The following is a 22,825-nucleotide window of genomic DNA, read 5'->3' as shown; positions in this document are numbered from 1 at the left end:
GGGATCCGTCGCTCTGGTGACAGGGTGGGGGGATGGGTAAAGACCAATCCTGTGGTTCCATAGTAGCCAGTCTGGGGTGTAAGGCTAACACTGTCAGGTAAATATACAGACACCAGTCAGGGCTCTGGAACTTCTCATCTTGGGCTAGCTGGGTCACTTATGGGGATATGTCATGGTCACTCCATCGGGTCTGTCCTCATAAATTAAGAGAAAAGTGGTTGGGCAGGGACAAGGGCAGATTTGGCATGGGAAAGAGACTTGGTATGTTTCAGGACAGGGAGCCACAGGTGAAGGAGGGGGGGTTGGGTAAGGGTGGGAGCGGGGAAGTTAGGTATGATAATCGTGAAAGAGGGTATCTGCAAGGAAAAACAGATGGGTCAAAGGGTCTTGTGAGGGGGGAGGGTGAGTGCAGGGTCATCCACAGTTAGGAACACCTGGCTTCAGCAGAAAAGCTGGCAACTTATAACCACAGTTGGCATGGTCACCTTATATTGCCAGAGACCAGGTAGAAAAAGGGCAGGCTCATGTAGATGGTTTGGGTGGGGACCTGGAGAGGTGTGAAGCCTGTGGGGTTTCCATGAAGGGATATCTGGAAGGGGATCCGGATGTTTTGGATGATTCACCGACACGTTAAGGCGGAGGCTGAAAATCCCTGACTGAGTGTTGCATCTTCCAGCATCGTTGAATAACTAATTTACCACAACGCTTTTGGACACATCAAAGAAGAGGCCGTCCTCCTACAATATCCCTATTCTTTTACACCCTCTGTGTCCAAAAGTGTCGGTGTATTGGTGCCAGCAGGTGCAACACAAATGGCAACCAATGTATTAGGATGGCAAGGGATTAGGGGCTGGTAGATCTATGTCACCCATACTACGTGTGTGTGTTTGTGTGTGTGTGTAATGTTTGTTCCCTTGAAAATCTCTAACATCAATGAATGCTGTAGCCCCCGCTCTCACAGATCCCAAGTGGGATCACAGCCATTTTCTTTCCTATTGCAAATTTTCGATATCCAGCACGAAAGAAGGCAAATAGTGAGGGGTCTTCGACCAGTGCTTTGTATTTGAATCCCACCTAATGATGTTCATAAAACCATTGTTAATTTTCAGAAGAAGAGAAGCTGCATATTGTTTACATGGGGGAAGACTCCAGAAAGCTGCATTAGAGAAAAATTTGGGAGTCCTCTTACAGACATTTTAAAAAGCTAGCATCCATTTTAGTGGGAAATAGGGGAGATCTTTGGTCTTTATTTCAAAGGCATTGGGGTATAAAACAGGGAATGTTTGCTAAACATTTTCAAGACATTAGTCAGTCCAGACCTGCAATACTGTGAATAGTTTTAAATCACACAACACCAGGTTATAGTCCAACAGGTTTAATTGGAAGCAGTAGCTTTCGGAGCGCCGCTCCTTCATCAGGTGGTTGTGGAGTGCACAATTGTAAAACACAGAATTTATAACAAAAGTTTACAGTGTGATGTAACTGAAATTATACATTGAAAAATACCTTGATTGTTTGTTGAGTCTTTCATCTGTTAGAATACCGTGATAGTTTCACTTCTTTCATACGTAAATCACAAAACTTTTTTAAAAAAGTTACATTCTCAGGTTAACTGTAACAATTGGTGTCAGCCAGATTATATGTTGAAGGTGTTAGCCCCCTGTGTTCCCTGTCTTTGTAACGTTGTACACCCCAGTCCAACACCAGCATCTCCAAATCATGAATAGTTTTGGTCCCTTTTCTAAGGAAAGATAAACTTACATTAGAGGGAGTCCAGAGAAGGTTCACTAAGTTGATCCTGGAAATGGAGGGACTGCTTTATGAGAAGAGTTTGAGTAAGTTGAGCATGTACTCATTGCAGTTTAGAAGAATGAGAGGAGACCTTTTGAATCATGTAAAATACTTCAGGGGCTTTAAAGGGTAGTTGTGGAGACACTGAAAGTGGCCGAGGCTTTATAAAGTGATTTAAAACTTTCCAATCTCAGAAGTAATATTTGATGTACCAGTACAGGGAAGCTGAAACAACCAGAAACTACATCCAAAAACTGAGAATGACTTGTTGCAGCTGTCTCTGTTACTTGAAGGTAACATCACTCAAACCAAGTTGGGTTTTTTAAAAATTCACTTGCGTGATGTGGGTGCTCCTGGCTGGACCATCCCTAGAGTATCTTTAACCATTTGCTGATGGTAGGAAGTTCCAGCGACAGTGAAGGAACAGTGATATATTTCCAAGTCAGGAGAATGTGAGGACTGCAGATGTTGGTGATCAGAGTCAAAAGGTATGGCGCTGGAAAAGCACAGCCAGTCAGGCAGCATCCAAGGAGCAGGAGAGTTGACGTTTCGAGCATAAGCTCTTCATATGTTCCCATGTATCTGTTGTCCTTGTCCTTCTAAATTGTAGTGACCATGGGTTTGGAAGGTGCTGTCCAAAGAGCTCTTGGCAAATTTCCACAGTGCATTTTGTAGATGGTACACAATGTTGCTACTGAGCACCTGTGGGTGGCTCGGCAAGCTCATCCCTAATTGCCCAGAGGGTCTTGAGTGACAACTTCATTGCTGTAGATCTGGAGTCACATGTAGGTCAGACTAGATGAGAACAGCAGTTTCCTTCCATAAAATGAAGCGGATAGGTTTTTATGACAATCAACAATGGTTTCAACATCATTGTTAGACTTTATCATTCCAGATTTTTAAAAAATTGGATTTAAATTATACCATCTCTTGGGGTGCGATTTGAATCAAGGTACCCAGAATATTGCTGGGTCTCTGAATTGCTAGTCAAGTGTGTTATGGACTAGACCAAATCCCCTCAAAATATATTAAGACGATAGCCTAGACCCCAACTTTTCTTATTTTTTAAAGCAAGTGTAAGATGTTGTGTTCCGATGCAATTCGATTGGTCAAACTATCAGGCTTGAACCAAATACACTTTATTCTTACCCTATACTTAAAATACAAACAAAATAAGATATTTATAGAAATAAGCTTAACTCTAACTCTATAGCAAGCTAATGCATATGTTAACTACCAGTAATTAGTTGTTCCAAGATAATAACATTCCATAAACTTACTTTTGGCAGAGACAAATTCAGTAAAATAGACAGTCTCAGTAAACATTTCTCCAGCCCAGGAGGAAAGAACATCAAGAGAAAACTCTGAGATAGACACAGTACACATGTGTTTACTATAGAAGGGAGAGATGTGTAGCAGCTTTCAAACCCCAACAGCTACTGAAAGTTATACTAAAATCTTTGTTCTGTGGAAGCTTGACCTCACCCATTTGTGCTATTTCTATTGTTCCAACTTCAAAAACACATGGTCTCACATGCTGTTTACTTTATTGACATGGAGCAAAGCACTGGGCACTTCTGTCTCAACCTTTCTTCGTTAAAAAAAAGACAAAATACACCCAAAGTCAGGGAACCAAAGACTGGTGAACCTGACATCGGTGGTGGGCAAGTTGTTGGAGGGAATTGTGAGGGACAGGATTTGCATGTATTTGCAAAGGCAAGGACTTTGTGTGTGGGAAATCATGTCTCATGAACTTGATTGAATTTTTTGAAGATGTAACGAACAGGATTGATGAGGGCAGAACATTGGACGTGATCTATATGGACTTCAGTAAGGTGTTCAACAAGGTTCCTCTTCGTAGACTGGTTAGCAAGTTTAGATCTCATGGAATGCAGAGAGAACTAGCCATTTGGATACAGAACTGTCTCAAAGGTAGAAGACAGAGAGTGATGTGGAGGGTTACTTTTTAGACTGGAAGCCTGTGACCAGTGGTGTGCCACAAGGATTGGTGCTGGGTCCACTGCTTTTCGTCATTTATATAAATGCTTTGGATGTCAACATAGGAGGTACAGTTAGTAACTTTGCAAATGACACCCAAATTGGCAGTGTAGTGGACAACGAAGAAGGTTACCTCAGAGTATGACAGATGGGCCAATGGGCTAAGGAGTGGCAGATGGAATTTAATCTACATAAATGTGAGGTGCTGCATTTTGGAAAGCAAATCGAACAGGATTTATACACTTTATGGGAAGGTTCTGGGGAGTGTTGCTGAACAAAGAGACCTCAGAGTGCAAGTTCATAGCTCCTTGAAAGTAGAGTCGCAGGTAGATAGGATAGTGAAGAAGGCACTTGTTATGCTTTCCATTATTGGTCAGATCATTGACTATAGGAGCTGGGAGGTCATGTTGCGGCTCTACAGGATATTGGTTAGGCGACTTTTGGAATATTGTGTCCAATTCAGATCTCCCTCCTATTGGAAGAATGTTGTGAAACTTGAAAGGGTTCAGTAAGGATTTACAAGAATGTTGCCAGGGTTGGAGGATTTGAGCTATAGGGAGAGGCTGAATAGACTGGGGCTATTTTCCCTGAAGATTCAGAGGCTGAGAGGTTTACAAAATCATAAGGAGCATGAATAGGATAAACAGACAAAATATTTTCCCTGGGGTGGGGGGATGCAAGAACTAGATGGCATAAGTTTAGGGTGAGAGGGGAATAATTTAAAAGGAAACCAAGGTGCAACTTTTTCACTCAGAGGGTAGTGTGTGTATGAAATGAGCTGCTGGAGGAAATAGTGGAGGCTGGTACTATTACAACAATTAAAAGGCATGCGGATGAATAGGAAGGGTTTAGAGGGACTTGGACCAAATACCGGCAAATGGGACTTGATTAAGTTAGGATATTTGGTCGGCATGGACGAATCGGGCCGTAGGGTCTGTTTCTGTGCCCTACATCTCTATGACTCTTAAAGCCATAGTATTGTCACAAGTGACAAGACCATCACCTCCCATTGTGAATGCATGTCTTTTTTGGTGAATGTCAATGGAACTCAAGTTGGTTGTGTGCTGCGTCCAGCTTGGAATGAGAGTATGTTCTGGAAAGAAGGTGAATTGTAATTCTTCATAAGAGATTTGAAGGACTTTGTGACTGAGTTTGTTGACCCATGAGCTGTGTGGACTACTGAGCCAATTCCTAATATTTGTCTTAATGTATCTTACATTAAAATACATATAATTTATAATCAATTACAATTTACATGTTAATTCTGATTAACTTATGTTGGTTCTAGCTTTCAGAGTATGGGTGGATACCCAAAATAGTATTGCATTGTTTTATTCTTGTATAGGAACATTTACTTTATTTTAATATATAGAATTGTGTAGCTTCATTCTTTCAGTAAATAACTGGGACTTTGAGTTTTTTCTACTTGAAAAAAATAAATTGACTGGTTTCTAATGAGATCATAGTGTTGTTGTAACAAATCTGTGATTCTTAGCAATTTTGAGAAAATGAAGAAGCCTGGATCTTACATGATCACAGTGTACAGCTCTGATAGATGGCATTGATTCCAATATCACTTTGATATCTGGCCCACTTTGGTCTGCATGGAAATCAACATCAACCCCCGAACACTGCAGTGGTTTGGCACTAGAATTATCCTACACTAGTTGAAAGTAGAGTCCTCCACATTTTCTATCATGTTTGTAGCCACCACCCACTGTAGAGATTCAATGATACCTCAGGAACATTCTGGCCCTCCGCCTCGACCCTTTACTGCAGTTATAATACATCATCTTCCAGCAAGTGTGTTTGGACTGTCCTCTCCTTCTAAACCTGGTCCTCCACACTTATACTGATTATATTATTAAGTGTTAAGTCTTCCATGTCATAACTTTATTTATATGATACTATTAACATAAAACAATGTAAAATATCCAATGGTGCTTTGCAGGCATTACAAAGCAAATTTTGATGCTGAGCAACCTACAACAGTATTAGGGCAGATGGTGACAAGCCTGTTCAATTAGATACATTTTAAGGAACATCTTAAAGGAGCAAAGAAAGGCAAAGAAGCAGAATGGCCGAGAAATAAAATTCCAGAGCTTTGGGACAAGGCACTGCCACCATGAGCACAACAATTAAAAGTAGAAGTGTTCAAGTGGTTAGATTTGGAGGAGTGCAATCAGGCAGTAGAGGGGCTGCAGAATTTACAGAGATAGGGAGGATCAAGGCCATGAAATAATTTAAAAAGAACAAGAATTTTAAAATTGATCACTGCATAACCAGAAACCTAAGTAGGTTAGGGAGCATTTGGGGTGATGGGTGAACAGGACTTGTTTGTTTAAAAACATGGACAGGTAAGTTTCATAAGACCATAAACAGCATGCTAGAATTTGGGAAGCTGATTGGGAGGATGTTGATATCTAGAGAGGCCAAAGGCATGCATGAGGATCTCAGCAGCAATTTGAGTGAGGGTAAAATTTGATGTGATGGTGGTGGTAATAGCTGACAGTATGGATGTGTAGTTGGAAACTCACCTCAGGGTCAAATACCATACCAAGTTTGTTAACAGCCTCAGACACTGGAGAGAGTCAGCAGCTAAGGCATGGAGTTTGTTTAAGGGACTAAAGACAAAGGCTATGTCTTTCCCTGTGGTTCACGTGTAAAGGTGGTATGATGTGTTTCTGAGATTATTATATAAAATAAACTACTTCACTCTTGTGCAAGATTAAGCTTTTCAAAGCTTGCATTAAAAATCACTCAAGAATTCCTCCTGTTTTACATCGGATTTGTGCTGGAAATTTAGGCAAATAGGCAGTCACACAAGGTTCGGTGGATTCAGCTCTTTATTGTGCCGCTGCGACAACTCCAACTAGGCAACAGTATCTAACCCTACATTAGACTTTCTTTGAAATGTCATATTTTTAAGATGACAATACCACTCTTGGTCAAGGAGACTGCGTTTTATGCAGAATGCCACGTTTACATAAGCGCTCAAAATATACCGGAATTAATCCTATGACTTGTATCTAAACTGCATTTAAGTCTTCCGTACTCCAAATACAAGTCTGCTAATAGGAATACTGTTTGCATTTTTAAGATATACTGTAAATGTATCTACCAAAGTGGTTTGGACGGTTAACTTTCAAAACGCATGCTTTTTAAAAAGAAATTTAAACTGACTGTTTTAGTGATTTTCACTCAGTGACTAGTCCCAGCAGCACGTTTTCTTTGTTTTGAAATGCCTGGATCATCATCTCACAGACAGACAGGCGAAACATCCCCATTCAGGACACACCGCTGCCATAGCACAACACATCTACACTACAGTGTCAATGCAGCACAAGATTCACAGTTTGTAATTTCACTTCTGTTCCGATTTTAAACACCGACTGCACTGATTCATGTTTGCCACCAGCCTCTGGATCTACAGCTATCTGATCCTTCCACACCAGTCTACCTTTAAGCGTGCACGTAGCTTGCGTGCTTTTACGTCGACTCGTGGGCATGAAAAACAATGATGAACAAATAAATCGCACTTCACAATCTAATTGGCAACATCGCACTTTGCTTCAGCAACATGGTAACAATAATCAGTTTGATGAGCTGCCAAATATAGAGATTATCGCCATTCCCGCCATTTCAAGCAATAACATTTTTAAATCTCTTTTTTCTCCCGGCACCGCTGGGATTTGGAGTTTGAATACTTGGCGCGGTCTGTATTTTCCTCACAGGAACCTCGCCGATAATAGACTACAAATCCCAACGTACTACACTGGGGAGACCAGGGCTCCATGCGTTGGGCGCCTTATGATAATAAGTGCTTTCATATGTAAATGTTATGATAAATTTCTGCTATATGCTGAATGAATAGTAAAAATGCTCAGGCCAGCAGAAGAATAACAACGAGTATCCCGAAGTTTTGTTTGCTGGGTGAGTACATTTGGTTTGTTTACAAATATTTAAAAGTTTTCTTTTTTATTTAAAAAAGGTAAAATTGCATGTAATAGTACAAGCTGCTTTTTGGTGCTCTGGAGTTGTGCATTGCCTAAGTTTACATTGTTTGTAAATTTAAGTATGTGTTTATCTCACATACAGGCTTGAAGTAAAGGTGTTTACATTGAGAGACAATAGGATCGCGTGTGACTGGTTTAGATTTGTTTCCCTCCCTTCGAGATCACTCTTCTGAGAAAGCTCAAAATACTAGCCACGAATGTAATATCTTGAGTCTGATTTCCTTTTGTCACTGCATTCCACTCAGTGGTTCAACTATGTTGATACTGTCTCAAAGAGCACCTCCTATTTTTGTGGGTCACTGCACTGCAGCGTCTTGAATACAGTGACAGCGAGAGGTAAATTATAAATTGCATGTACGCATTTTGAACAAAGCTATTTGGGCGAGTGAATGTCAGAAATGGGTTTGCAAAATTACCGCTGTCTGTTTAAATGTGTTTTTATTTAAATTACTGAGGAATGCCGAGTGGTCTCCGCTGTGATGGCGTTGATGACCCGCTGAATATGAGGGGGAGGGGAACCAAGCGAAGGGAAATGCTGCTATTTCACAGAAAGTCGACAAAATGTGTCTGCAGTGAGCGCCACAACTTTCAGTTTCCAGGCTGTTGCGTTGTAGACACTCGGATATCCGCACGCGTTACATTGTGGCGGACATCCTCACACACATACATACACACACACACAGGTCCCATTGGCAAAACTAACTCCAGCTCCGTCGACTTCTGTCTGCTGTTTACCAAGTTGTTCCGTGTCTGCTGCAGCCTTAAGTTTATTGTTTGGAATTCGTTCCCCGCAACGTGTTGGTGGTGTTTTATGATCCGAGCCCGCAGGTATGGTAAAAGGTTTAATACGTCTCTCTTCGTCCTGAAAATTGATATAATCCGATTTTGTAACTGGTTTTCAATCAATGTCGCTTTTCGGTGAATTCTCTGGGAGGGAAGAGCACGCCACGCTCAATGGAGAGCGAGTGCAAACGTGTGTGGCCCTTGTTCTGACTACATTCAGGCGAGTACCACGATGGCAGAGATCAAGTCAAATCGCAGCCAACGTGCTCGGTATCATTGTTAGATAACGGTGTTGTCGGTAAGGAAGCTCAAAATACACGTAGCTGGGTGATTTTGGTTCCGATCTCGCATGGTCATCCGGAACAAACAAGATGTCTTTGTGATAGAGAGTTGTCGGCTGTCTTGTTTTGTCTGGCTGTTGCTATTAGGACACATGGTGTAAAAAATGGGTCAGTTTTCACGGAACATGTGATGTCGCAGGGTTTGTACATATGAACGATCTAAATCGTGCCTTTTCTCAGATTTTCCTGTTGCAAAGTAGAAGTCTTCAGTGAATTGTTTTCTTGTTGATCGGTTGTCCGCTCACAAGCTGAATGAAGTAAGGGCCATTTGATAAAGCCTTCAGCCACTGTTCATCGGGTGAACTGCGCAGAAATGTGATTTCGCACACTGACCTAAACTTAAAACCAGCGCTGTCCGTGAATTATTATAGCAAACATATTACCCGTTGTGTGAAAACCTCGAATTAACGCGAGCGTCTACATTACTTGAGATTACTAATGTGGAGGCTTTCATAATACAGTGACGCTTGTTTTGTGCAAACTCGAATCCATGTGCATTGATATCGTGTGTATTTTTTTAAATAGGGGAGATTTTGACAGACGGTGAAAGACGATGTTCGGTTTCCATAAATCCAAAATCTATCGGAGCTTGGAAGGCTGTTGTATTTGCAAGACTAAATCTTCTAGTTCTCGTTTCACTGACAGCAGACGATATGAGGAAAGCTTCAGACTTTGTTTTGGGTAAGAGACGATCGATGTTTCTCTCTTCTTCCCCTCTCTCCCCTGCACCCCCTCGATTACCCACATAACATTCAGTAGCAGTTGCGGAAGCGCTTTTGCTACTGGGTCTTTGAGCCTTACTTCCTTACTGTCGTTGTAGAAATAAAACGTTGCATACTTTATTTTAAGAAAACGTGGCAAATTCTCCTGTCTACATACCTTTGTTTGCAATATGTTATGATTTAAATAGTAACAAGTCAAAGAGTGAGCTATTCCTAATGGGAATCTGAGTGAGGGAGACAAAGATAGAATGGAAGACAGAAAAGTGGAAATCAAAAGCGATTATGCAGAGGAAGCAAGGGCTAACTGCAAATAGGACCATTGTATAAAAAAAGTGTAAAAATGTTAAAAAGTTAAGTCAGAAGTCTGCGTCCATGGAGCATTTTCAATAAGGTAGGCAAATAACAGCAGTGAACATTGTAAATATGATTGTGATTATGGAGATATGACTGCAGGGTGACCAAGATTGGAAATTGAACGTGTAAGGGTCTTCAATCTTTGGGAAGATCTGGAAAATAAGAAAAGAAATAAGATGGTATTGTTGGAGTAAAGGTGAAATCAGGGCAACAAGGAGAAAGGATCAAAAACAGAAATTGCTGGAAAAGCTCAGCAGGTCTGGCAACAACTGTGAAGAGAAATCAGAGTTAACGTTTTCAGTCTGGTGACCCTCCTTTCTGATTTACAGCATCTGCAGGTCTTTTGGTTTTCATTTAGCGAGAAAGGATATTTATACAAAAAATCGCTAAGGAACAGCAAGGGATCAAAAAACATGAGTGTGAGTCATCTATAAGCCTCAGAGTGGTAGTGATGAGGTAGACAATGGCATTTTCCATGAAATTAGAGATGCATGCTACAAGAATACTACAGTAATCATGGTTGACTTAGAAAAAAGCATGTTTACAATAATGTTGTGTGGATGAATTCCTGGAATATGCACAAGATATCTTTTAGGCCAATACATTGAAAAATCATCTAGGGAATAGGCTATCCTAGATTTGATTTTGTACAGTGAGAAGGTGTTAATTAATAATTTTATTGTGAGATCCTTAGGACAAAGCAACCATAATGTGATAGAAGCCTTCATTGGGATAGAAAGTGAAGTAGTTCAACCTGAAACATCTAAATGTAAGCAAAGAAAACTACCAAGCTGAGGGGTGAGTTGGTTATGATAAATGGAGTAACTTCATTATATGACACGTAATGGATGGGCAGTGGTGAATATTTGTGTGATGATTGCATGCAATACAGCAGTTATCCATTCCTTTCAGGCAAAAGAACACAACAGGAAAAGTTGGCCAACCATGGCTAATAAAATAAATTAAAAGATAGTATTAGATGGCAAAAGGAGTTGTATAAAGGCGATAGAAAAAGTGGCAAGCTTGAAGATTTGGAGCAGTTTAGAATTCAGCAAAAAAGGACCAAGACATTGTTTAAAAGTGGAAAAATAGAGTCTGAGATTAAACTTGTAAGAAGTGTAGAAGCAGACTGTAGAAGCGTCTGTAAGTATGTAAAAATATGAAAGATTGGTGAAGGATTAGGGAAATAATAATGGAAGCAAGAAAGTGGTAGAGCAATTAAAAAAACTACTTTACTGTTTTTACTGAAAAATACACAAATAACTTCCCAGAGATGTTGGCAAAGCAAGGATCTATTGGGAAGGAGGGATTGAAGGGAATTAGTATTAATAAAAATAAAAAAAAGTGAAGAAAGTAAGGGGACTGAAAGCTGCTGAATCCGCAGGCCTGATAAACTGTAGGGCATTAAAGGAGGAGGACATTTGGAGATATTGGATGCATGATCGTTATCTTTCAGAGTTCTGTGGATTCTTGGAACAGTCTTGGAAGATTAATGGATGGTAGATGCCAATATTTAAGAAAGGAAGGTGAGAGAAAAAAAAGGAATTATAAATTAGTTAACTTTGCATCAAAAATGGAAAATCGCTCAAGTCTGGTATAAAGAATATTATAACAGGACACTTCGAAACTGGATTACACAAAGTCATCTTGGATTTATGAAAGATAAATCAAGTTTGATAAACTATCTGGAGTTTTTCGGGGGACGTAACTAGTAGAATAGATGAGAGAGAATCAGTATCCACTGTTGTATTTGTATTTGCAGGAAGTTTTGATACAGTCCCATGTAAGAAGCTCATGTACAAAATCAAAGTACATGAGATTAGAGCTAATGCAACAGGAAGAAAGATTGGAATAGGTTGGTCTTTTTTTGAGTGGAAGACTGTGACTCATGGCATACCTCTGAGATCACTGCTTGAGTCCCAGTTATTCTCCGTATTTATGAAAGATTTGAGGGACCAAACGTAATATTTGCATGTTTGCTGCAAGCATAAAACTAGGAGTAATTGAGAGTGATGAGGAGAATGTAAAAGCCATTGAAGTGATTGAGACAAGTCGAATGAGTGGGCAAATACACAGCTGATGCAGTGTGGTCTGGATAACTGTAAAGTTAGGAGACAGTGAGATCTGCAGGTGCTGGAGATCAGAGTTGCTGAAAAAGCACAGCAGATCAGGCAGCATCCAAGGAGCAGGAATATCGATGTTTCGGGCCGGAGCCCTTCCTCAGGAATGAGGCTGGGAACATCGGGGGTGGAGAGGTAAATGGGAGGGGAGGTGGGCTGTGGAGAAGATAGCTGAGAATGCAGTAGGTCGATGGAAGTGGGAGTAAAGGTGATAGGTCGGAGAGGGGAGTGGAGCGTATAGGTGGGAAGGAAGATTGACAGGTGGGACAGGTCATGAGGGCAGTACTGAGCTGGAAGGTTGGAACTGGGGTAAGGTGGGGAGAGGGGAAATTGAGGAAACTGGTGAAGTCCATAATGATGCCCTGGGGTTGAAGGGTCCCGAGGTGAAAGATAAGGGTTCTTCTTCCAGCCGTCCGGTGGTGAGGTAGTGGTGATGGAGGAGGCCAAGGACCTGCATGTCTTCGACAGAGTGGGAGGGGGAGTTGAAATGTTCGGCCACGGGTGGTGGGGTTGATTGGAGCAGGTGTTCCGGAGATGTTCTCTAAAGCACTCTGTGAGAAAGCATCCAGCCTTGGGATATTGCATCCATTGCTCCCGATGCGGTCTCTTCTACACTGGGCAGATTGGACACCTTCTTGCAGAATGGGACACCCGCACCCCACCACCCTGTCGCCGAACATTTAAACTGCCCCTTCCACTCTGCCAAGGAAGTGCAGGTCCTGGGCCTCCTCCATCTCCACACCCTCACCACCGGACGCCTGGAGGAAGAACACCTCATCTTCCACCTCGGGACCCTTCAACCCCATGGCATCAATGTGGACTTCACTGGTTTCCTCATTTCCCCTGCCCCCACCTTACCCCAGTTCCAACCTGCCAGCTCAGCACCATCCTCATGGCCTGTCCCACCTGCCAATCTTCCTTCCCACCTATCTGCTCCACTCCCCTCTCCGACCTATCACCTTTACCCCCACCTCCATTCACCTATTGCACTCTCAGGTACCTTCTCCCCAGTCCCAACCCCGTCCCATTTACCCCTCCACCCCCGAGGCACCCAGTTTCATTCCAGACAAAGGGCTCCGGCCCGAAATGTTGATTTGCCTGCTCCTCGGATGCTGCCTGACGTGCTGTGCTTTTCCAGCACCACACTCATAACTGTGAAGTTATCCATGTCAGTTGGAAAAGTAGAATGGTAGAGTATTATTTAAATGGTGATTGATTGGGAAATGTTGATATGTTAAAGGGACCTGGATGCCTTGTACAGCAGTCATAGAAAGCAAGTATGCAAGTGCAACAACCAGTTAGGAAGGCAAATGGTGTGTTGAGCATGGGGTCATACTCTGAGGATATGGAGTAAACCATTTTGGATTGCGATGAAAAGAAATTTCTTCACTGAGAGGCTGGTGAACTTGTAGAATTCTTGACCATAGAAGGCTGTGGAGGCTAAATCACTGAATATATTTAAGAAAGTTGTTGATTTCTAGATACCAAAGGCATCAAAGGATATAGGAGAAAGGAAGAGAATGGTCCTGAGATAGTGGATCTGACACAATCATATTGAACAGTGGAGCAGCCTCAATGCTTACTCTGGATCCTATTTTATATGCTTCTGTGCTTTCAAAAGTATGTTAGTGGGGGAATCAATAATTGACAACTGAAAACCAGATAAAGCCAACCAATCCGACATATAGCAAAATTGCAGTGTCCATTCCGGGCACATAAAATAGATTTGAAAAGTCATCGATAAAAGTACAATGAAGTAGTGGATTAAATGGTAATGCTTCTGGAACCTGGTTGAAATTAATCTGAAAGGAAATGTTATCACTTGAACAATGCAAAACTACCAAAAGATACATTATGATTCTCGAACAAATAGATTTTTCATAGGAATTGAACAAAATGTTGTTTTATCCCCAGGCTATTATAATGCTTAAGAAAATCGTTAATGTATAACTGGGAACAGAATTCCAATCCCTATAGACACAGGGAAACTGTCAGCCCAGGCATGACTGGACATTGACTGGACATTGATTGCTATTGGATGTTTTTATACCTTCTGCTGTTCAACCTGAATTTTCATTTCACAGACACTCCTTATTATGATTGGGACTTAACTGTTTCTTTTGTGCTAGGGTTTTTATTGTGAGACACATTTATCTGGGGAAAGCCTTTTGTCAGTATTGGGCATTGGGATATGTTAGAATTCTATTTGTAATGAATTTTCAGTAAGTACCAAAATAACTGAGTTGGGACATTTCAGAGAGTAAAATCTTAATAGGAATGTGTGTTAGATGCTTTCAGAGGTGTTTATTGTAGGTGGAACAGCAATTGAAAGTTTCATTTTTAAATGGATGTGTTAAATTTCATTTACATTTAAAATAAAATGTGATTCTTAAAAGTCAGCAGCATGTGTGTAAGTTGAGATCTGTTTGTTTTCATACAGTTTAATAGAAGCACGTGCTGGTGATATCTGTAATGCTTGTGTGCTTTTGGTGAAGAGATGGAAGAAACTTCCGGCTGGATCAAAAAAAAACTGGAGTCATGTAAGTGCGAGCCAATTAGACACACAACGCCTGTCAGCCGCCTATAGGCATGGTTGTAAGTTAGTTGCTGAGCTGGCAGGTTTGTTTTCAGATGTTGTGTCACCATGTTGGGTAACACCATCACTGAGCCTTCATTGAAACACTGGTGTTCTGTCCCCCTTTCTATTTATGTGTCTTGGTCTGTTAAAGTGGGTGATATCATTTCCAGTTCTTATTCTTAGCTGTTGATAAATGGGTCCAAATCAATGTATTTATTGATGGAGTTCTGGTTTGAATGCCAGGCCTCTTGGAATTCCTGTGCATGTCTCTGTTTAGCCTGCTCTAGGATGGATGTGTTGTCCCAATGGTGGTGTCCTTTTACATCTGTATGTAAGGATACTAGTGATGGTGGTTCAAGTCTTTTGGTAGCTATTTGTTGTTTGTGTATCCTGGTGGCTAGTTTTCTGCCTGTCTGTCCGATGTAGTTTTTGTTACAGTCCTTGCAGAGTATTTTGTAAATGATATTCATTTTGCTGGTTGTTGGTATAGGGTCCTTGAGGTTCATCAGTTGCTGTTTCAGTGTATTGGTAGGTTTGTGGGCTACCATGATGCCAAGGGGTTGGAGTAGTTTGGTAGTCATCTCCGAGATGTCTTTGATGTATGGTAGTGTGGCTACAGTCTCTGGGTGTGTTGTGTCGACTTGTTTGGGTTTGTTGTTTAAGAATTGGCGGACTGTATTTATTGGGTACCCGTTATTCTTGAATACACTGTATAAGTATTTTTCTTCTGCTGCTCATAGTTCCTGTATGCTGCAGTGTGTTGTGGCCTGTTTAAATAATGTCCTGATGCAGCTCCGTTTGTGGGTGTTAGGATGATTGCTTCTGTAATTAGGTAGCTGGTCTATGTGTGTTGCTTTCCTGTAGATGTTGGTCTGCAGTTCTCCAATGTGACATCGCAGAAGGGGATTCTGTTATTGTAGTTGTTCTCCTCCGCTTTTGTGAAATTTATGCTAGTAAGGATGTTGTTGATGATGTTGTAGGTTTCCTCTAATTTGTTCTGTCATCATCAACAATATCTTTACTTAGATGAAGGACACCACTTCGACTGGGACAACACATCCACCTTAGGACAGGCTAAACAGAGACACACATGGGAATTCCTAGAGGCCTGGCATTCAAACCGGAACTCCATCAATAAACATGTTGATTTGGAACCATTTATCAATCTCTGAGAATAAGAACTGGAAATGATATCACCCACTTTAACAGACCAAGACACATAAATAGAAAGTGGCTCACTAACAGCAGTGCTACACTGGAGGTTCACTGATGATGTTACCTAGCAGGGTGTCAGAACATCTGATAACAAACCTTCTAGCTCAGCGAGCAAACTTACAACCTGAACCTCAACCTGAGCTACAAATCTCCTCACGTCTCCAAATAATTCATTCAGAGTGTGGTATATTCTGCTTGTGAAATTTCCCATCTTGTCTAAATGAAGAGAAATTCATTCCTGTGCATCAAAAGAATTTCAAATGCAAAACTTATCTCTCTCTCTCTCTCTCTCTCTCTCTCTCTCTCTCGCTCTCTCTCTCTCAGTTGTGTATGTGAGATAGTAATTAACCACTGTGCCTTGGAACATGCTTTTCGAGCAATTTGAATTTTTTTTTGATACCAGCAAATTCTTTTAAATCAAATTTAGTTTGGTGGTCAAATTTTAATTGTGGAGAATATTTCACATCAATAGACTGTGTCTCATGCATACTTTAGTGGTTTTGCTAATGAGTGTTCTGGCCCTTGGCCAGAGTATTTGGATTTGAAAAAGCCACTCACCTATTGTGGAATTCCTTATGCTTTGATGTCTGTATGATCCATCAGGAACAAGATTATTTCAATGAAATAGCTTTCCAATTTTGTATGGTTGAAGAAAGCTGACCGGGCCAAGGAAGCACTATGGGTTTATAAATTGGAGGAAAGGACTCTACTAATATCACCATGATTCAGTGTGAGTGCACTGATGTTTGTGCTCATGTCCTGTAACCCTTTCATTTGGATGTCTCTTGTGAAGGTCACAAAACAAAAATTGTGATATCTAACACAAAGCAGCAATGTTTTGTACATTTGCTGAGTGATACATGTAATCTAAATATTTCTGTGGTTGCCACTGACATCTCATCGGATAGAATACTCTTTTCTTTCATGTATTTAACCCGGTTGAAACAGCACCTTATTGATTTATTTAATATGTTCAATTTATTTAATATGTCCAGAAAAAAAACAAGCATTTGTTTTGTTCCCATGTCAGGTGGTTGATGCACGAGCTGGACCTGGTCTTAAAACACTTGTGAAACCTAAGAAAATGAAATCTGGCTGTGATGGCAAAAAGAAGAACAAATTGCGGAGACTCCAGCAAAAGCTCAAACGACAGAGTAAGCTTTTTGTTTATATTCAGTTGCTAGTGAGTGCTTTTTGAATGCACTGGCCCCTTTCTTTCCCTCATTTCCCCAGCCTAATTGAGTGTTTTAAAAGATAATGTGTGTCGTTGAGTTACAAATTTAAGAAGTGAAGTAAGAATGTCTGTAACTCATGCTCACATACAAATTACTTGCAGGATTAGCCATTTGACCCCTTGAGCCAGCTCTGCCATTTGATGAGACCACGGCTGATCTAATATTAGCCTCAACTCTACTTTGCTGTCTAGCCCCTCTAATCTTAGACTCCCTTGTTATTGAAGAATCTATCTTTGAAATATTCACTATCTGCCTTCACTTCTGGGAAAGAGAATTTCACAGACTATTGACTTTCGAAGAGTGAAAAAAAACCTAATCTTCATCTTAAGTGGGAGACCCATTTTTTCAAATTTCCTCTTTTAGTCTTAGTATCTCTCACAAGGTAAGCAACCTGTTAGCATTTGCCTTCTGAAGTCCCCTCAAAATCTTATATGTTTCATTGAGATCTCATGCAGGATTTCTCCTTGAGTAAATCTGCTTTCGTTGGCTGATGGAGCATTGTGTTTAAAAAAAATACATGATACTTATATTTTGGAATTGTAAAAATCAAACTCTTATATAGCATGATGTGCAGTGGATAGTAAACCCTCCTTTAGTATCTGCTTTTATAATTGGCGCTACGTTAAAAATATCTAATTATTGGGGGGTGTGCATGTGGTTGGTTACAGTTTAAACTTAAAATTGAGCCTTAAGTTTGCTTGCAGATTTTCTGTGATCACTTATGGAAATTCTATCCATTTTCTCTCTAGCTATTTCTGCAATCTGAACATTGAGACACTATGAGATACTCTCCTAACTTTTCCTTATTATCCCTTATGAAATCTCCACTTATTCCTTCTTAAAGGAAATTTTGCTCTTCTGGGATGAATTTTACCAGAAACCAGCTGTTTGTCAATTTCGGGGAGTTTAAGGAGAATGTATAGAACATAGAACATAGAAGAATACAGCGCAGTACAGGCCCTTCGGCCCTCGATGTTGCGCCGATCCAAGCCCACCTAACCTACCTACCTGTCTGAGTTTTCTGGCACTATGTTCTGCGACTCATTAGCTATTCACCACATCCCTGTGGCACCTACTTGCACTGCCCCCTGCTCAGTTATGCCAGGCTTTCCAGTGATGGCTGCCATGCACCAAATCAAGCACTGTCAACCAGGAGCTGCCCATCAGTGCATGTAGTGGGAGGGAGGGAACAGAAAGCTACACTTGATAGGCACATAGATTGTACCAGTGACACTTTGTTGCAAACACAAGTTCAACTTCATAAATGTATTGCTATTTTACATTATTACCCGTCTGATCAAAGTAATTGCACCTGTAAGAACCAAACTACACCCCATAGGTTACCCTTCCTCAGTATAATCCCAACTGACTAAAGGAGTGCTTCTTGTTTAGACTAACTTCTTCCCATTGTTCAATGTGGGAGCATCACATAGGAAAGTCTTCAAATGGTTGAAAACCTTCACTTTTATTCAGCAGCAGCGAAATGAAGAAGAAAAGCAAACAAAAGCTGCATTTGCTTCAGAGAACAAACTGGAACTGCTTGCTTTTTGATCAACAACAAATTTACAGTCAATGAGTGATCAGTGCACCCAGTTGCTTATGGGAACCGAATGTCAGTTAAGTCCTGCCTGCTGGTTGCCCCTGATGCTGCAGTGCTCCATCATGCTGAAGGTGATGTTCCTCCTGTTCGATGTCCTTAGCTTACTCCTGAGAAGATTGCTGCCACTGCTTGCCCAGCTCTTTAATGTTCATCATGTGTTCTTTGTCTGCTCTCGTTATGCAGAGCACAGAATGTAAGGATTATATAGCTATCTGGACTGTACTGCAAGAACCTACCCCCAAGACTGATCCCAGCAGTGGAACCTCAACTTGAGGATGCCTGTCATCTGCTCCACCATGGCCTTGTTGGAGGACAGGTTGTATTGTATTTACTGTCTGCCTTGGGAAGTGTGTGTCATTAGCTATGGTTGAAGATGATAGTCCATGTCTCCCAGTAACTATCTTTGTCAGGCATCTAACCCTTGAAACAAATGAAACGTGAAAGTTATCAAAGCTAAAGACAACATGGCCACTCCCAGGGTACCGGGTGCAGATTTCGGAGGTGTGGTACTAATGATTACAGATGATTTGTATACTGGAATGGAAGCTTTTTCTGTTGATAGATGTCAACTGCATTATGATAAAATGCTTCCAACATGATGCGTGCACAGACAGTAGCATCCTGGAAAAACCTACTGCCCAGACTCCAGCACTGGCCTCATGTGGAAATGAAATGAAGCAGTGTGATCTGGAACAAATTGCATTGAAAGTAGTCTTGGTACACTGTGGTTCAAGGGTTGTGAGGGCCCACACACCTCTTCATGTCACAGGTCCTGCTCCAACAGTTCCATAATTCTGTACCAGTGTCTCAGGATGTCTGCAGTCACGTGTCAGTGTTCCTCACTCATTGGAGGAAATGGCATCAAGAGTGAATTACTCTGGGCCTCTTGTAGCTCCTACACATCCTGAGGGAATCATCTGCTTCAGCTTCTTCATGTGCAGGCAGCCGCAGGTCCTGAGCTTGCTGACACGTCTGTACCTTCTTTAATTCTCTGTAGTCACTATGATGGTCACCCCTGCACTGGTCAGATCTATTCATCATGGTTCCAATGAACCTCTGGAGAACATAGCAAAAAGAGCAGGTTCTTAGTAATTGGAGCAGTTAACATTCGCATTACTCACAAATGACAGTTCAGTTTAATCCTCTATGTAATGGGATATGAAGGTCTCTGACAAAGATGGCCATGGAATGCCTCCATAGGGACCACTGACATAGAAATCCTTTTTCAATGAATGTTGTGGAAATACAGTAAGAAATTATAAGTGCAGTTTGATTGCTGAGATCTTGTTCCCCCAGCCCAATATCACCCAAGAAAAGCAGCATTGCATATAAGAACTTCTTGATGAATACTTGGCAGTTCAAGGTTCTGCACCCTTGTGCAATCTGTGAGATCTTGGGTTGTTTTTTGTGAATTGTGACCTACAGGGGCCATTTTCAAGATTGCCTGTGATTACTCTGCTTCACAGAGATGACTGTGATCAATTTATAATGACCAGTGAGATGGTCAAGATTGCTTGTCACTAGAATTTATATCACACATTGTTGGACACTGCGTACGTTTCATGTACAGGGTGCAGATGATTTCACCCTGTGTGGTGTAGGTGCCTGCTTATGCAATTGCCCCTTGAAAGGCCTCTGATCCCTCACAAGTAGGATCCATGAACAAAAACATTTGCTCCACGTATTGCCACAACTATTTCCCATTTTCAGGGCCTATTTATGATGCACGTGAGTGTGGAAGGTAGGATCAGCCTGGTAATCAAGATGCCCCCACTACGATCACCACCAAACCTCCACACTCCTTTCTTCCTTACACTCCCTATCTTCTCGACCAGTGCTGAACTTTCACACATTCCAACACAACTTCTTGAATTCTGACTTCATCTCCCAAAATGACCCCAGAGCCCACAGCTTAATCATTGCCAGTCATTGTGCCAATCAAAGACAGGAATTGTGGTAATGTCAATTTGCCCCCCAACCCCCCCATAGCAAAATCCATATCCTCAATACACCAGCATCTCCCCCACTTACATATTCATTGGTCACTTTCACAATTATTGTCCCCTTCGCAGTCTACAGTATTCTTCTAATTCCCAGAATTGATTATCCCAACTTCCCAACAGCAGTACTCCCTAATATCATCCTTTATTCTCATAGAGCTGATTGCCAGGACTGACTTATACAGACACCCCACCTGATGAGTGACTAAGGCCCTCACTGATCTCTCTAGTTCTCTGACTGACTGCAGTGAATCCCTGAACTGGTTACATTGGACCTGCAGGACTGACCATGGTCCACTCCCTGGACTGTAGTGACATGGACCCTCTGGCCCTGACTGCCTCAGAGGCCAACTGACTATGTCCAAACTCTTGTACTGATATCAGATGTCACCCTTGACTTACAATGCCGGAGATCCCCCTGACTGAAGCCTGTCTCCTTTTGACAGAGGACGATTTGAGACATGGCCATTTGGTTGAACCACATGCAATGTGTTTACTGCTATATTTGCTCACATCTGATGCAGATGTAGCATGGTGCTAATCACAATATGCCCATCCCATAGACTGATCACTACTGCCAACCATAACAAGCTACCTGGCTTTCTATCTGTGCTAAAATGGCAGACAAGACAAATTGTGAGCATTTGAATGAAAGGGCAGAGTACAAAGAGGCAGGCAGTAGTGCTGTGTGCATCTGAGAAGGTGCAAAGTGAGCAAGGACAATTGAGGAGTGCTGAGACGCAGCCTGGTTATATCCTGTCCCTATGTATAAAGAGGCCTGGCAGCAGTGTTACAATGATAGGTGTTAGTGTGGTCCAAATTGGAGAATTATATTATAAGGGGGTGAGAGAATGCCATGGGGATGTGGAGAGATTAGATCATGTTCAGTGCCAACCTCTGTGTGGAGGAAAGATGCTGTTAGAAGTGGGCAGATGGCCACTGCCCATGTTGCAGGATTCAGGCACCCACTCTAACCTTCATGTTATGAAATGTTGCCATTCACTTTCTGTCCTGCTTGTGAGAGAATAGGGAAATGCATGTCACTGATGCAAAATTAGGTACTAATGGAATACAAATAAACCTCACACTGCTCACTAGATTATTCTCTCTCTCTCTCTCTTCAACACTTAGTTACAGAATTAGACTTTTTCATGAATCTAATTTCTGTTAATTTTGTCATATTTTCCTAACTGACTTGCCAGTACCCAAGTTGTTCAGGGACAGGGAAGATTCCACCTCAAATGTTAATCACAATTATACAAATATGATATTACCACCCAGATATACTGACAGAGTAAGTGATAACTGAAATGTATATTTTCAATTATACAGTTTTCACTGAAGTCCTCCTGGTTATCTTGAAATCTATAATTAATCCATTGATTTCTCCCATTTTGCCAGTATTTGTGGTGTGACCTATATTTGTAAGCTCTGACAGTATCAATCTTTGTTCTCTATTGTACAGATTCAGATGCACATAGCACAACGTCCAGTATTTCTCCTTCCCAGTCACCTAGCCACAGCAACCAATCTGATGAAGGTTCAGATACAGAAACCCAGAAAAGTCTGCCTTTACAACCAGTCTTTTCATTCCTTGATCTGACTTACTGGAAAAGGTGAGTGTTTTGATTCAGTCATCTTGGTGCACAGCTTTTTTAAATACCACGACTTGTCAGTAATGATGACAAATTACTTTTTGAGGAACCCATCATGTTTTCATGTTTTTCACATTGGTATGTATATTCTAAGTATACTGCATCACTGGGATTGCTTCTAGGGAAGACGGGACCCGTAAAAGCAGAACGGTCTGCACCTAAACCAGAATGGGACCAACATCCTTGTGGGTCAGTATTCTAGTGCTTTTGGGAGAAGTTTAAATTAGTTCAGCAGGCTGAGGACACTCAGAGCATTAGCACAATAAGGACACAGCATACTTTAGTAAGGGAACCAAGGCACAGAGAGTTCAGCGATGTTGGCTTCTAAGGGAAGGTCAGGCTGGATGGCCTGTACTTTAATGTCAGGATTATTATAGATAAGAAAGGATGGGTTAAGGGTATGGATTGACATATGGA

General features: G+C 41.4%; 1 protein-coding gene across 4 annotated transcripts; it reads left to right on the top strand.

Annotated features, from left to right (window-relative positions):
- Window positions 1-6,626: 6,626 nt before the first annotated feature.
- On the top strand, window positions 6,627-22,373 carry LOC122547170 (SIN3-HDAC complex-associated factor-like). 4 transcript variants are annotated; one of them, XM_043685769.1, is made up of 5 exons: window positions 6,627-7,722; window positions 9,455-9,610; window positions 14,566-14,665; window positions 16,949-17,072; window positions 22,219-22,373. In XM_043685769.1, exons 2-5 carry the CDS (start codon window positions 9,483-9,485, stop codon window positions 22,371-22,373), a joined length of 507 nt encoding a protein of 168 aa, XP_043541704.1. In that variant the 5' UTR covers window positions 6,627-7,722; window positions 9,455-9,482. The 4 variants fall into 4 exon arrangements, with proteins under 4 accessions (XP_043541704.1, XP_043541705.1, XP_043541703.1 ...); XM_043685770.1 differs by having other exon boundaries at window positions 6,627-8,141; XM_043685768.1 differs by having other exon boundaries at window positions 6,627-8,633.
- The last annotated feature ends 452 nt before the right edge of the window (window positions 22,374-22,825 follow it).

Source organism: Chiloscyllium plagiosum, unplaced genomic scaffold (genome assembly GCF_004010195.1).
Source record: "Chiloscyllium plagiosum isolate BGI_BamShark_2017 unplaced genomic scaffold, ASM401019v2 scaf_12493, whole genome shotgun sequence".
Taxonomy (NCBI): Eukaryota; Metazoa; Chordata; class Chondrichthyes; order Orectolobiformes; family Hemiscylliidae; genus Chiloscyllium; species Chiloscyllium plagiosum.
This window is presented reverse-complemented; position numbering and strand designations above follow the sequence as displayed.

Excerpts from the sequence above, each read along its gene's own strand:
- LOC122547170 (XM_043685769.1), top strand. The coding sequence starts at position 9,483 with ATGTTCGGTTTCCATAAATCCAAAATCTATCGGAGCTTGGAAGGCTGT. Across the intron at positions 9,611-14,565 it reads AGCTTCAGACTTTGTTTTGG|TTTAATAGAAGCACGTGCTG; the intron begins GTAAGAGACGAT and ends GTTTTCATACAG. Across the intron at positions 14,666-16,948 it reads CAAAAAAAAACTGGAGTCAT|GTGGTTGATGCACGAGCTGG; the intron begins GTAAGTGCGAGC and ends TTCCCATGTCAG.